Source organism: Macrobrachium nipponense, chromosome 27 (assembly GCF_015104395.2).
Source record: "Macrobrachium nipponense isolate FS-2020 chromosome 27, ASM1510439v2, whole genome shotgun sequence".
Lineage (NCBI taxonomy): Eukaryota > Metazoa > Arthropoda > Malacostraca > Decapoda > Palaemonidae > Macrobrachium > Macrobrachium nipponense.
In genome coordinates this window covers 71,259,336-71,275,819 of record NC_087216.1, presented here as the reverse complement: position 1 = coordinate 71,275,819, position 16,484 = coordinate 71,259,336, and the positions used below count along the sequence as shown (strand labels likewise).

At 37.3% G+C, this 16,484-nt stretch overlaps 1 protein-coding gene across 1 annotated transcript; it reads left to right on the top strand.

Moving 5' to 3' along the window:
- Positions 1-9,719: 9,719 nt before the first annotated feature.
- LOC135200727 (uncharacterized) lies at positions 9,720-14,832 on the top strand. Its single transcript, XM_064229332.1, is given in 6 exon segments — positions 9,720-10,587; positions 11,950-12,095; positions 12,247-12,389; positions 13,371-13,498; positions 13,784-13,942; positions 13,945-14,832. Coding segments are annotated over 6 exon segments (1,926 nt in total). The 5' UTR covers positions 9,720-9,795; the 3' UTR covers positions 14,503-14,832.
- The last annotated feature ends 1,652 nt before the right edge of the window (positions 14,833-16,484 follow it).

The following is a 16,484-nucleotide window of genomic DNA, read 5'->3' as shown; positions in this document are numbered from 1 at the left end:
AGCGGACGTTGCCACAGAAACCTTACAGTAAACTGAATGCTTTCCGGAATCTTGTGTCTATAGTAGATTCACATCAACCGTGCATCTGATGATGTCTATGCCCGTCCCTTACGACACTCCAGATTGGCTGTTGATAAGACAATCACAGGGCTGGAACTCTCCTCAATCTCTCTCTCGAGAGGGATACGTCTTTCAAACGTATACCTCAGGAGAGGTGGAACGTGCATCCTGCCCATGTGAACACTCTCGAGAGAGACTGGCGAGAGTTTCCAGCCCTGTGATTGGCTTATCAACAGCCAATTAGGAGCGTCGTAAGGGACGGGGCTAGACATCAAATGCACGGTTGATGTGAATCTACTATAGTTGCATCGGCATTTTTTATTAAATGTTCAAAGGCTTTTATTTGGGCTCAACGACTTTACCGAGACTTCTGAAAAGGTTTATGTATTTATTAGTAGTATAATATACATAAACGGATTAGGATTATGTGAACTGACATTAACATTTTATGTTTTAGTTGTGCAGATATCTTTCGTATTAATGTGTTTGCCTGTATTGTCCACCTAATATGTCAGATTCATTTGTTTTAAATGGTTACCGGATTTAACCGTTTGTACTAAAATAGAATATTGCAAAGGAATTAATTGTTGGAAAGTCAATCATTTATTTAACTGCCTATTGCCCTATACTTATATCTGCCTATGTACGGTATAGATGGTAAAAAGCAGGCTTTTTTTTTTCTTTTTTTTTTATTGATACACAGTCGGGTTGAGTGACTGGATTGGAAAAGTAAATCTACAATAATATGTCTGTTTGATCTTGTTATTTAAAGTACAATGCTTTGTATTTTAAATAACAAGATCAAACAGAAATACTATTGTGGCATTACTTGTCCATTTTATTGAATCATGTTATGAGTTTTCTTTGAGTGACTGGATTGCTATAAAAGTAGTTATGACGCAATGGTGTGATCTTCTAGCCGTCGGCTTTTAAAAAAAATATATTTTCAGAGACTGACTGACGTGAGAAATAATTGAAGGAACAGTAGATCAGCTCAAAGTTTAACGGTAAGGAAATAAGTTTATGAATGAAGTGTAAACGGTTATGTTGGTGGATGATATAGTAAGAACTGAGAATAATGAAGAGAAAAATGCAGACTCCAGTAAATTAGTTTGAAAGTATTCACAAGAATAGAAAGCTGGCATTGAAAATTACGAAAAGGATTGGCAATAAAGAAAGAGCATTAAATGATAACGGGGGTTTGAGGATGGACTCTGAATCTGATAGGTATTTTGAAATAAATTCCACGGATGGGGGTGGGGGGTGGACCTGGGTGGATAACAGGTCGAGAGAAATGACGAATCACAGAGAAGGTGAAACAAGAAAGGCAGTAGGATGTGTGCAAAAAAATTGGTAAAGAGCTTGAATTGTCTATGACAGGCAAGGTGAAGTTTATATAGGGATTGTTGAGCTAACTCTTGTGTAGGGAAGTGAAGTGGTAATGTTGAATACAAATGGAAGCTAGAGCTGTTCTGTACAGTACATATGGCATAATAAGAATTAAAAATGTCAAAAATATGGAGATACCCAACAGACGTGGTAAAAAAAGACTATCATAAGTGAAAGGAGATATCTAACAGACATGATAAAAAGGTTTCATAAGTGAAAGCAATTTGTATACACAGTTCTGTTTTTCCAGAATATAACTGGACCATGGCCTGACGCCAAAAGATACCTAATAAAGGATTACAAATGGATAGATTTCGAAGTAATTACTCCAGCCTTACCCCGCCTGCAGATAACTTTCAGGGAAGTATACTCTCCTTTCTGTGCCGGATGTAAGACGTAAAATTAAGTAGAACATTAAATATTTGAATGAAATATATATTTACAAAAACAGAATTTTGTAATATATCAAGTAAGGAGCATTGCTTCCTTCTGATAACACATCTCACAATTATTTTCCATTATTGTTTGTGAACTTCATTTGTTAAATACAATATCGCTGCTTTTATTTATTTATTACAGTTTTCGCACATTTTTGAATTCGCCGGAAATCCGACGAGACCTGCCCGAAATTCGGCAGCTGAAGAAGTGGGCCAATTATGAGGAGACGCCACCGAACCTTCTGATCATTGGTATGACAGATCGACTTGACTTTGCATTTAAAGATTTCTGTAAAGTTTATTAAATTTTTAAATGACAAATAAGCCAGGAAACGGATGCATTACAGCTTCATATGATACTTTTAATTTGTTAATTTTTTATTGTTAAGCTAGCAGACTGATTTCTGCTATTAGTTTTCCTTTCCTGGATAGGTTTTGCTATTTTGGTACCCCTTTAAAGGTTTGTGGGGTCGAGCTTGACCAGAGCGCCCCGAAAAATTTGTGAAAATTAAAAAATGGTAGCTATGCTGTACATTTTAGTTTCTAAAAGCAATTTCATCATTGCCGAACACTACTGAGAAGATAAATCATACCCATCTACAAATTAAATATTTATTACAAATATATTAAAATAATAAGTATATACAAAAAATTATTTACAAAAATATTTACAAAAAATACAAAATACGCTATATACACACAAAAATTGAGGGAACCTTTCCTAAAACTATTATTTACAATATGTGACTGCCAGAAAAGGTGTTGGACCTATAGAGGTTAAAATCTGAAAAGAGAAAAAAAAGGGTAAGTTTTTTTGGCCCCCCCCAAAAAAAGCTAAAATTTCAAACTTTTTTTTGGTACCTAAATGAAATAGGAAATGGCTGATTTTTTTTTTGTAGAATAAGCTCATATTATCTTAGAATGTAATTATGTAAAAAGATCTGCACTAAGATGTAATTTACTTTTTTATCATAATTGTTATTCTCTCTCTCTCTCTCTCTCTCTCTCTCTCTCTCTCTCTCTTTTTCAAACAATAACGCACAAAAATATTTACAAAAAATACAAAGTACGATATATACAAACAAAAATTGAGGGAATCATTCCTAAAACTACTATTTATAATATGTGACTGCCAGACAAGGTGTCAGACCCATAGAGGTCAAAATTAGAAAAGTGAAAAAAAAGGGTATGTTTTTTTTGGCCAAAAAAACTGTCAAAATTTCATGAAATTTTTTGGTACCTAAATGAAGTAGGAAACGGCTAATTTTTTTTTTTTATAGAATAAACTCATATTATCCTAGAACGGAATTATGTAAAAAGATCTGCACTAAGATGTAATTTACTTTTTTATCAGAAATGTTATTCTCTCTCTCTCTCTCTCTCTCTCTCTCTCTCTCTCTCTCTCAAGCATTAATTTATGAAAATATTTACAAAAAATACAAAGTATGATATTACACAAAATTGAGGGAATCCTTCCTAAAACTACTATTTACAATATGTGACTGCCAAACAAGGTGTCGGTCCCATAGAGGTCAAAATCAGAAAAGAGAAAAAAAAGGGTATGTTTTTTTTGGCCCAAAAAAATTGTCAAAATTTCATGAAATTTTCTGGTGCCTAAATGAAATAGGAAACGGCTAATTTTCTTTTTTATAGAATAAACTCATATTATCCTAGAACGGAATTATGTAAAAAGATCTGCACTAAGATGTAATTTACAGTCATATCAGAAATGTTATTCTCTCTGTGTGTCTCTCTTTCTCTCTCTCTCTCTACAGTGTGTCATGATTTATTGACATAAGTTTATGTAATCTGTCACCAGAGAAGCCTGAGAACCACTACTTCCCACCCCCTCTCTCCCCCTCTTGTGTGTAATCATTTCAAGGTCATCATTCCCGCGTCCAAAACTTTGTTACACAACTTGAGGTTTTTGCCATAGAGCAACACTTTGTTACACAAACTTGAGGTTTTTGCCATAGAGGTGTCAGAAACCTCTAAATTATCTTCAAAATCACTTTATATTTCCATTAGAAGTAAGTTGATGACATCCATGCCCAGAGAATACTGCCTGCTGGCCATTGTTTATGGAAAATGCAAAAAAAAAAAAAAAAAAAAAAAAAAGCAAAAACTGAGAAATTGGCAGTCAAAAGAAATTGGACCAAATGGCAATATAAGGCATCTCACCCACAACCAATGGCATGCATAATGTACACACACCATCTCCAACAGTTTCCAGCAGTATAAAACTATCCCAGAGTCAACAGTGTTAGACAGAAAATCACTACTTTGCCTTTGTATACCACACATGTTCAAAACAAACTATTACTCAAAAAAGGGGAAAGGACAAAGGCAAGGCAAACACAAGTTTTGACATTTATTTTAGTGTGTGTTCTGGTATCCTCTTGCAGGTTGATCGCACTCAGATTCGAGATAGACGATGATTTATGGGAAAAAAACATGTTTTTTGAAACACTCCTCGGGTTGTGCTCGACCCAGCAAACCTATCCAGGGTTTTAATCTTTCATATGTCCTTAATGTCTTTATACAGAATAGGTTGTCTTATAATCACGTTTAACTATGCTCTCTATATCAATACTTAAAAACGTTCATATTAAATAGATAACATACTGGTCATAGGTTTCCTTTTTTTAGATCTTGTGAACTATTAAAGAAACGAAACAAGATTAATATAACAATTGTTGTATTAATCCATATTATTGTTCTCAAGGTCGCCTTATAATTCTAATGATTATTTTAGAAATGGACTTAGGCTTTTGACAATTCCTCATAAATCATCAGTAGAAACTGTTTGATATTTTCGCCAGTGATTGTTTCCGAATTACCTTTCAAATCATGTATCAAATATATCATATTTCATCACTTTTCTTGATTTATATATGTAGATATAGATATAAGTCTCAGGGTTTGTAGTGTCAATCGTATCCGAAAAGTGTGAAAAATTCGAGACGTTAAATAGATGTTAAGTATATCATGAATAAACGACTTGACAAGGCTTTAGTTTTGCATCTCTGAAAAGGAATTATTCCATATTCTTGCATATATAGAACTAAGGGCTTGTCCACACTAGCGGGCATGCCCGTCAGGCTCTCCCAGCTGTTTATATTTTCCATCGCTTCTGAAGCAGTGCTACCAGATGATCGCCTCGTTCTGTCTCCATACTCGGCTGGTCAGTGTAGCGAGACGGGTTATGGTAACAGCGTGTACCCATCGGGCACTGCCTGCCAGTGTGGATAGGGCTTAATTAAGGCTTTGTAGCGGCAAGTGCGTCCGAAAATTGTGAAGAATTCGAGACGTTCAGAAGTCTTTGTGGCGTGAGGTGGAATTAATATTTACTTTAAAACTTATATTCAACAGACTATACTGCCTGGTCCCTTACCTTGCACACTGATGAGACAGTTATCCCACAAGCAACCAGACACACCACTGACGTTTTGGATGCTCTGCTGGAACTGCACGCAGAGGTAGTTCCCCTTCTGGACAAGGTAGGAACTATGCAGGTACCTTTGAGGTTTAGAATTTCCTTTTAATCTTGGAACACCTTTGTTTTCTCTGCCTCGTTCATTGTTGAGGGTCTGCATATTAATATCCTATCAGGTATTACAGTAATTAACACATTTTTGCATCACTGTTTTTGCATGACTTAGCTGGGCTGATCCGAAAAGTTATATATTTTTTTTGTGGGGGGAGGGGTGATAGCTTGATTAAAGCTTTAGAAAAAGAACACAAGATAAATGGAAGTATGAGCTTCCTTTTTTTTCTTTATTAATCTCATATGTCTGTTTGATTTTGTTATTGAAAATATAACAAAATAGCAAAATCAAACAAACTATTCTGGATTTACTTTTCCATTATTATTATTATTATCATTATTGTTATTATCATCTAGAATATAAGCTGTATTCATATGAAACAAGCCTACAACGCCCACTGACTGGAAATTCAAGCTTCAGTAGAATAAATATATAGAGACTTCCACAGCTTGCAAATCGAAAATGTAAATTATCTCTTTTATTCTCTGATCAGCACTGCATATGACGATTTATTTTTCTAGCTCAGTTTCGTTCCAAAATTAGCATTGTTTTCATAATGCCCATCTTTCAGATATCCAAGAGGACGAGGGTTCTGGTGCTGTCACAAAGTCGACTGAAACTAGATGTGGAGAATCTTCTCATGGATTACCGTGGTATAATGGCTGATTTCAACGTGGACTGGAGTGAAGCCACATTCTTGTACCTTCTGAAACACTATCACCACCTGAACTTGAGGCCTTTGTTGGAATCTCGCCAGGCTAAAGCAAAAGAAATGTTGCGTATCTCAGAAGATTATGTTAAAGATTACAACGCTTGGGAGTCCCAGTCTGCTGACATGAATTCATCTGCTATTTGGCATTACCAAGGCGCGAAAAAGGCTGAAAACGAATCTTCCTCGAGTTCAAAGTTGTCGTATTCAGCACAATCGGAAAATGGGTCACCTGTGTCTGATCCGGAGATTTTTTCAAGATATCCTCAAGTCGCTCGGGAAAAGTTGAAGAAAGCTGCTGAGACTACGCCATTTCGTGATTATCTCATCCCTTCGACAGAGGATTCGGGACTGTGGTTTTGGGACGCCCTAATTCCCTTGACCTTGGCTGAGATTCGGGAATGTCACGAAATGATCGACGAAAGAGGATATGCTGACCAGCCTTTCTACAAGGGCACTGCCCGGAGGTGTTATGACCCGGTGCACTCAGGAGACATCACCAATAGTGACTTAGTTACGATGATGCTCAACCTCTTATGCAATACCGTTTTAGAAACAGAAGAACATTATTGCTGTTCATGAATATTTTTTTTAGTTTACATTTTACTTGTCTTCTCGGCTATCTGTATTTCTCATTTCTAATGATGGTTAGAGTTATGCTATTCACAATTAGATCATAATTATTTAAAAAAATTTGTCTGCACTTTTGATTCCACCTTCATCAACTGAACATTGACCTGAAAGAAAGAAAGACGATTTGTACTGACATATAAGGTCAAAAAAAGCTTTCAAGGATTGGTCCTGTATTCTTCTGTGTTCCTAGATTAAACCCATTTAATTATCATGTGGTCATTTACCTATTTTACATTGTGAACCCTGTGATATGAAATAATATGTTCATTACAAGACTCAGGAATTCAGTGTCAGATTCATGAAACACCTTGTTTCATCTCCACATGATCTAGAATATTTTTAATTTTATTATCATTGGCCTTTAGTTGACTGAAGTTTTTTTCCCTGAACGAATTAACCACTTATTAACCATTTAGCTTGAATGGACCCCTTCATCTTTTTTTTTTCCTTTTCTGTCATTTGTAACCTTGTGACAGCTTCAGTCCCTTCCTTCAATTATTCACCACCAGTGGAACCTACCAGGCTTCAGCCAGCCTCGTGCTGACTCGGGCTCTTGCTCTTGAGCAGCACCTTCAGCAGTGGAACTGTGGCAGTGATCACATTCTAGTTCAGAGTTGATCATTTTGTTTAACCTTATCTTTATCATCTGACGTTGACAACTTGTAAGAAATGTCGGTCCATTAATCGATAAGCTGGCTGGTGGCTTATTTTGATTAAATTTATGATTCAGATTGGGTTATGTCTCCTCTCAAAGGAGACAGTTCGTTGGCCACAGCTTGCTAATGATTTGAGGTCACATTTTGCCTAGGGAAATTGACCTTTGACCTTTTCAAAATCGATGTCATCTTGACCTGTAGCTCTCTTATAACATTACTAATTAAAGGTTTTATTTGATTTAGTGTGCAACTATGTTAGCGCTTCTATATGATTCATGTTGATCATGAATCATATAAAAGAATCGTGTAAAACGTGCAGCTCAAATGTATTTGTTATAATGAATGAGAACAAGGACGTGTCACCTACTGCCATTATGGCTTGGGTGTTTAAAAAATATTTGTTGTCGTCTTGCAAACAAAGGTCAACTTTAAGCAGTGGCTGTGATAAGTCATTTATAGTTCCCGAACTTTTTTTGTCGTTACCCGCTTTTCATACAGGATACTAGTCCATGGTCCACTGGCCCACTGCCCCTCGGCATGCATAACCCATGTTTATGTATAAAACCAATGATGATGATATCCGCTCATACTGATCAAAAAACTTTTGCAATTGTTCTTGTATCCACAGGTGTACAACCAGTAAAATATGTGCCGAAGTTTTTTCGGCGCAGTCATGTTTCCTGTATCGTGTTTAATCAAGACCATCGAGAATACATCTGTCTTCCGGTGGTCTCGGAATGATGCTGTATGAGCCGCGGCCAATGAAACATTAACCACGGCCCGATGTGGGCTATCTCTATATCGATGCCAACGCACGATTATGGCTAACTTTAACCTTAAATGAAATAAAATCTACTGAGGCTAGAGGGATGGAATTTGGTCTGTTTCATGACTGGAGGGTGGATGCTCAAAATACCAATTTACAGCCGTTCAGCCTCTGTTGTTTTCAAGATTTGAGGGCGGACAGAAAAAAGTGGAGAGACAAAGTAAAATCGAAGGATTCAAAATAGACTCAAGTCGGCTCAGAGAAGCATTTAAAAAACATTAATTCTCAATGTTGGAACAGTAATAAATATTCCTGCATTCAAATGCCGCTCTAAACTAACTATTTAACGTTTTAATTAACTAAATTAATTGAAGACTTAGTTATTAGATAAAAGACCCAGGTATGCTTACCTGTAAGTGTCATTCTTAGGCGTGTCGAGGCTGGAGTAACCACTTCAAAGTCTATTCGCTTGTAATCCATCATTAGGACACTTTTCGCCTCACTCCATGGCTGAGTTGTATCCTGGAAGATAAAATAAACCCGCTTTTGATATACTGAAAGCGCAATGAGACATTACATGAGTTACTGAGATGAAGAATGTTACCTTGACATTTGATCTATAGCGCCTTGAGGAAGAGAAAATATTTGGAGAGCTTTGGTATCTTTGTCATTCCTAATGGCTCGTGTTTCTTTTTTTTTTTTATACGAACAGTCACTCATTATATGTTCATGGATGTCCGGGTATTTGAGAGAGATTTCCATTTCACCCCTTTCTGGATGACAGGTGTCTGTGAGTGCAAAACTGGCCAAATGTTCAACTACCTAACTCTGCTGTAGTAGAAAGTGCCGGTGTGTGCCCGTCTTACGTCACTATACAGACACGTCGTCCAGAAAGGGGTTGGATGGAATTCAGCTTTATGCTCGGAGACATCCATGAAATTATAGGAGTGACTATACGTCATGTTAGAAAACAGTTTCCCTCAATAGTGGGTGTGATCTTGGATGTATCAAGGGAGAAAAAACGGCGCAATAGCAACTCAAATTCAAATTCAAATAGTTCATTGACATAACGCAATAGCCACTGCCACATACTACTTTAACTGCTAAATCATGGAAGAGGTCCTTGGGCAGTTTACACAATAAGTGTGGCAGCATCTACCAACGAAGAATATTCCCAACCTTCCTGTACAAACGAAGCCTTTCACTTGTAGTTGAATTAAGAAATCATTACCGGGAGAGGGTGGAAAGTAAGATGAAACAAAGAAAATATAAAGTGAAGTAAAACACATGGACTGGAAGAGGTTGCAGCTACAGGCTACAGGGATCGAATAGGTTTTAAAATCCTCTTTGTATAAGTGTCAGGACGAATAGGACGAGAGCACAAAAAATGACGAAAGCTCTGCCGTCAAGAAAGCCGTAATGAACGGAACAGGAAAGATTGCTTGTGAATGCATTAGGTTTCGTGGCGATACAGTGCAGTGCTCGGGGTACCTTTGGACGACGCACACAATAGATGACAAAAGAAACGTCTTTCGAACAAAGAGCTTATTTTCTGAGAGAACAGTAGTCAAGTAAAAATTTAAAGTCCTTTTAGAAGATGTTACGCAACACGTGGCCCTTGATAAAGGCTGTTCCTTTAGTGATATTTACAGTGATCTTATTCGTCCATATTTGTTATGATTTTGAAAATAAATTTACAAGGAATTATGTTCCAGCAACCGCGAACCTTTCCAGTATAAGCTGGACGAGAAACACAGTGAAGATAAAGTTCAGACACTGTAAAGCTCTCTTTAGCCTCGAGAGTCCAGCACCTGAAGAGAAGATTGGATATATTTATACGGAAAAGATTCTTCCCAATGAAACGGTTGGAGATGTACTCCATCGAAAGGAAGGCACAAAGAAAAAGGAAGAAGTGACAGGCATTTATCGTGATATCAACGACGTCTTGAAGAAGATTCTGAACTTAAAATATTCAGAGCCCGAGAAATATCTCGATGAGGCCTATCACCTCCTGTCTGAATTGTTACCTGGCGTTGCTGAATACGATTCACCCTCCGAGAATGAACGCGAGTCGCAGGAACAACAAAATCAATCCAGAAATGAACCAAAACGCAAAACTGATCGAAGGACAAAACATGTTAAACAGAGAACCTCTTCCAGAATCGTAGAAGGGACGCTTCCATTCGTTCCCTGTTCCATCAGAGGCTACGAGGACAAACGCCAGGTCTTCACCTGCTTCCAAAAACGGATCGACGTCCAAGGCTCTCTCTCCATCCATTTCTTTGGGGACTCCAAGATACGATTTCTTGTACACCAGTTTTTGAAAGAAGCTGACGACGTGTTTCATTTCGTCATTGTCGAGAAGTTGGTGTTAAATCAGCGTCAATATGTAAGTAAAAGAATTTGCCAAGTTGCATCGGCATTTTTATTAAATATTCAAAGGCTTTTATTTGGGTTCAATGAGTTTACCTAAACTCCTGATAGGTGTTTTGAAATAAATTCGACGAGAAGTAACAGGTCGAGAGAAACGACGAATCACAGAGAAGAAAGGCAGTAAGATGTTTGCAAAAAAAGAAAAAAAAAGAAAAAAAAATTAAGGAGCTTTAATTGTCTATTGACTGGCAAGGTGAAGTTTATATTGTGGGGGGATCACAAGCTTAAAAAACAAGGGGGCAAATCCCCCCACATAAACCTAATTGCTCCAGCTGCCCAACTCACCCTCAGTCACACTTTCTTCTTTACACAACAAATTACACGCAGGACAATTGACCTACCTACACACAGAAACAAAAAACACAAACACAAAAAACAAAAAAAAACTCTCAAAACACATGTACTTACCCAACCACTCCAGATACTCCGGGCTATGCTGTGTTGTCTGCTGGTCGAGGTCGCTGAAACATTAACAACAAACCAAAAACCAAGAACCACAACCCAACAACACAACACCCAAGGACTGCAACCCAACAACTGAACAACAACACAGCAACCAAGGACCACAACAACAACCATGGAACACAACCACAACCTAACAACACAACAAACAACCAAGGAACACAACCACAACCTCACACATAACAACAAAAACTCAACAACACAACAAAAGACCACTGCACAAACAACACACACCCTCACTAACAACACCAATAACAATCCTCAACCATAACAACTCACATATAACAACAGGAACTCACATACAACTCAACAAAAACCTCACTTCACAACAACTCTTAAGCAACAATATCAACTAACAAAACAACAACTAAACAACAAACAAAACACAACTTAGCTGACTATAATGACACTACTGATTGGTGCTAACACTACTGGCTGTCACAGGCTCTAACCCAAGACAGAGTTGACTAAAAACACTCACTCAAAACACAGAACTCTGATCTCTACCAGCAAACAACCCAGAACACACCAATAGCCAATACAGTCGTTAACCATCCAACCACCAATTACTCTCTCTCTCTCTCTCTCTCTCTCTCTCACACACACACACACACAGACTTTGTCAAATGGAACTCCATAACTCCTCCTTAATATAAGAATTGTTGAGCTTACTCACCTGTAGGGAAGTGAGGTGGGAATGTTGTATACAAATGAAACCTAAAACTGTTCTGTATAGCATACATAATTATGGCATAATAGGAATTGAAAATTAAAAAAATAGGGAGATACCTAACAGACTTGGTAAAAAGGCTATCATAAGTGAAAGCAATTTGTATACACAGTTCTGTTTTTCCAGAATATAACTCGACCATGGCCTGACGCCAAAAGTGACCTAATTAAGGATTTCAAATGGATAGATTTCGAAGTAATTACTCCAGCCTTGCCCCGCTTGCAAATAACTTTCAGGGAAGTATACTCTCCTTTCTGTGCCGGATCTAAGACGTAAAATTAAGTAGAACATTAAGTATTTGAATGAAATATACATTTACAGAATCAGAATTTTGTAATATATCAAGTAACGAGAATTGCTTCCTTCTGATAACACTTCTCACAATTATTTCCCATGATTGTTTGTGAACTTTATTTGTTAAATACAATATCGCTGCTTTTATTTATTTTTTTACATTTTCCGTAAGTTTATGAATTCGCCGGATATTCGACGAGACCTGCCCGAAATTCGGCAGCTGAAGAAGTGGGCCAATTATGAGGAAACGCCACCAGACCTTTTGATCATTGGTATGACAGATCGACTTGAATTTTCATTCAAAGATTTCGGCTACGTTTTTGTTAAATTCTTAAATGACAAATAATCCAGAAAGCAGATTCTTTGGAGCTTCATGTGATTCTTATGGTTTTTTTATTGTTACGCTAGCAGAGTGATCCTTGTTTTTGGTTTTCATTACTAATCTTTCAAATGTCCTCAATGTCTTTATAGAGAATGGGTTGTATTATAATCACGTTTAACTAAGCCCTCCGTATCAGTACTTAAAAACGTTCATCTTAAGTAGATAACATACCGGTCAAAGGTTTCTTTTTTAGATCTTAAGAACTATCAAAGCAACGAAACAAGATTAATGTAACAATTGTTGTATTAATCCGTATTATTGTTTTTCAGGTCGCCCTATAATTCTGATGATTATTTCAGAAATGGACTTACGCTTTTGACAATTCCTCATAAATCATCAGTCGAAACTGTTTGATATTTTCTCCAGTGATTGTTTCCTAATCACCTTTCAAATCATGTATGAAATATATCATATTTCATCACTTAATGCTTTCAATTTAATTTCTTGACTTACATATTTAGATATAAATATAGGTCTCATGCTTTGATAGCGTCAATCGTATCCGAAAAGGGAAAAATTCGAGACGTTAAAGAGATGTTAAGTATATCATGAATAAACGACTTGACAAGGCTTTAGTTTCGCATCTCTGAAATGGAATTATTCCATATTCTTGCATATAGATCTAATGGCCTGTCCACACTAGCGGGCATGCTTGTCGAGCACTCCCAACTGTTTATATTTTCTCTCGCTTCTGAAGCCGTGTTACCAGATAATCGCCTCATTCTGGCTGCATACTCGGTCAGTCAGTGTAGCGAGACGGGTTATGGTAACAGCGTGTGCCCGTCGGGCACTGCCTGCCAGTGTGGACAGGGCTTAATTAAGGCTTTGTAGTGGCAATGTAATTATATATATATTTAAACTTCTCTCACAGACTATACTGCCTGGGCTCTTACCTTGCACACCGATGACAAAGTCATTCCACAGGCAACCAGACACACCACTGACGTTTTGGCAGTTCTGCTGGAAATGCACGCAAAGGTAGTTCCCCTTCTGGACAAGGTAGGAACTCTGCAGATACCTTTGAGGTTTGCAATTTCATTTTATTCTTGGAACACCTTTGTTTTCTCTGCCTCGTTCATTGTTGAGGGTCTTCGTATTAATGTCCTGTCAGGTATTACAGTAATTAACACATTTTTGCATCACTTTTTTTGTAGGACTTAGCTGTGCTGATCCGAAAAGTTATAGTTTTTTTTATTCTCTTATCAGCACTGCATATGACGATTTACTTTTCTAGCTCAGTTTCGTTCCAAAATCAGCATTGTTTTCATGATGCCCATCTTTCAGATATCCAAGAGGACAAGGGTTCTGGTGCTATCACAAAGTCGAATGAAACTAGATGTGGAGAATCTCCTCATGAATTACCGTGGTGCAATGGCTGATTTTAACATGGACTGGAGTGAAGCAACATTCTTGTACATTCTGAAACACTATCACCACCTGAATTGAGACCTTTGTTGGAATCTCGCCGGGCTAAAGCAAAAGAAATGTTGCGAATCTCAGAAGACTATGTTGAAGATTACAAAGCTCAGATGTCCCAGTCTGCTGACATGAATCCATCTGCTATTTGGTATTTTTTCCAAGGTGTGAAAAAGGCTGAAAACGAATCTTCCTCGAGTTCAAAGTTGTCGTATTCAGCACAATCGAAAAAGGGGTCACCTGGGTCTGATGCGGATATTTTTTCAAGATATCCTCAAGTCGCTCGGGAAAAGTTGAAGAAAGCTCCTGAGACTACGCCATTCCGTGATTATCTCATCCCTTCAACAGAGGAATCAGGACTGTGGTTTTGGGATACCCTAATTCCCTTCAGCTTGGCAGAGATTAGGGAATGTCATGAAATGTTCGAGAGAGGATATGGTAACCAGCCTTTCTACAAGGGCAGTGCCCGGAGGTGTAATGACCCGACTCATTCAGGGGACATCACCAATAGTGACTTAGTTACGATGATGCTCAACCTCTTATGCAATACCGTTTTAGAAGCAGAAGGAGATTATTGCTGTTCATGACTATTTTTTTTTAGTTTACATTTTACTTGTCTTCTTGACTATTTGTATTACTCATTTCTAATGATGGTTAGAGTTATGCTATTGACAATTGGATCATGGATATTTTTGTTTTACCTATTTTTCATTGTGAACCCTGTGATATGAAATAATATGTTCCATTACAAGACTCCGCAATTCCGTGTCGGATTCATGGAACACCTTGTTTCATCTCCACATGATCCAGATTATTTTTCATTTTATTATCATTGGCCTTTAGTTGACTCAAGTTTTTACATTGAATGGAACCCTTCATCTTTTTTTTTTTTTTTTTTCCTTTTCTGTCATTTGTAACCTTGTGACAGCTTAAGCCCCTTCCTTCAATTATTCACCACCAGTGGAACTGCTCAGCTTAAGCCAGCCTGGTGCTCACTCGGGGCTCTTGCTCTTGAGCAGAACCTTCAGCAGTGGAACTATGTCAGTGATCACATTCTAGTTCTGAGTTGATCTTTTTGTTTAAGCTTATCTTTATCATCTGACGTAGACAACTTGTAAGAAATGTCGGTCCATTAATCGATGAGCTTGCTGGTGGCTGATTTGATTAAATTTATGATTGAGATTGGGGTTTGTCTCCTCTCCAAAGGAGACAGTTCGTTGGCCATAGCTGGCTAATGATTTGAAGTCACATTTTACTGAGGGAAATTGACCTTTGACTTTTCAAAATCGATGTCATCTTGACCTGTAGCTCTCTTATAACTTTACTAATTAAAGATTTGATTTGATTTGGTGGGTGACGATCAATGCAGCTCAAATGTATTTGTTATAATGAATGAGAACAAGGAGGTGTCACCTATTGCCATTATGACTTGAGTTTTTGAAAAATATGTTGTCGTCGAGGACAAATTTCGCCAGGTCTTCACTTACCTCCAAAAACGGATCGACGTCAATGGCTCTCTCTCCATCCATCTTTTGCCATTAGATCCACTATGAGTAAAGATTAGTTCGTCATATGTAGAACTTGGTTATATAGATTTTCATGGTGAATATAATGTCATGGAAGAATGATGAACTTAGGAACTTTCAATCACCTTTTAATCATGTTATTGTATTTTGAACGTTGGCCCAATAATGTCTCTACTTAACGTGTTTGTAACAAGTATGCGATAAGGTGACGACCTATGTTTACAACATGTATAACTGTAGTTTAGACATACCCTAACGAACAGCCCACGCCCCCCACACCTCCCACAAAAAAATAAAATAGATAAAAATGATGAAAGTCTTGGCTGTACGTTTTATTTCAAATTTAAACCGAATAATGAAAACAGTGAATAAAACTCACTGATAAAATACAGACTTTAATTATGATAATACCATTTAGCATCTAATTTATAGTAATAGTAACCAAATACATGAACAATGAGTATAATGGCTCATGGGGGAAATTCGCGGCATTGAATATTGCACGATTTATTACGGACGGAAGCTAACACACACACACACACACACACACACACACACACACACACACGTAAACTGAAATAATAGGAGACAATGATGGAAAGGAGTCTTTAATTCCGTTTCATTAAACTTTGGCAAGATGTAGAGTGTCACTCCTGATTTACTGTGTATCTTTCTGCGTATGTGGCACCGTACAATCTTTTAGCATTCGGGAAAGTTGCTGGTTATTATTATTATTATTATTATTATTATTATTATTATTATTATTATTATTATTATTATTCAGAAGATGAACTCAATTCATAAGGAACAAGCCCACCAAAGGGGCCACTGACTGGAAATTCAAGCTTCCAAGGAACATAGTGCTTATTTGGGAGTAAGAGAAGGTAAAGAGAAACACAGAATGAAGAGATCCCACTTATCAAACTAAACAAATAATTAAATAAATAAACAAAAATACATTAAAATCCAAGAAGAATAGTATTAGGGTATTAATGCATCGCATCTTCGCTTGAACTTGTGAAGTTCCAGTTGCACGACGTCTT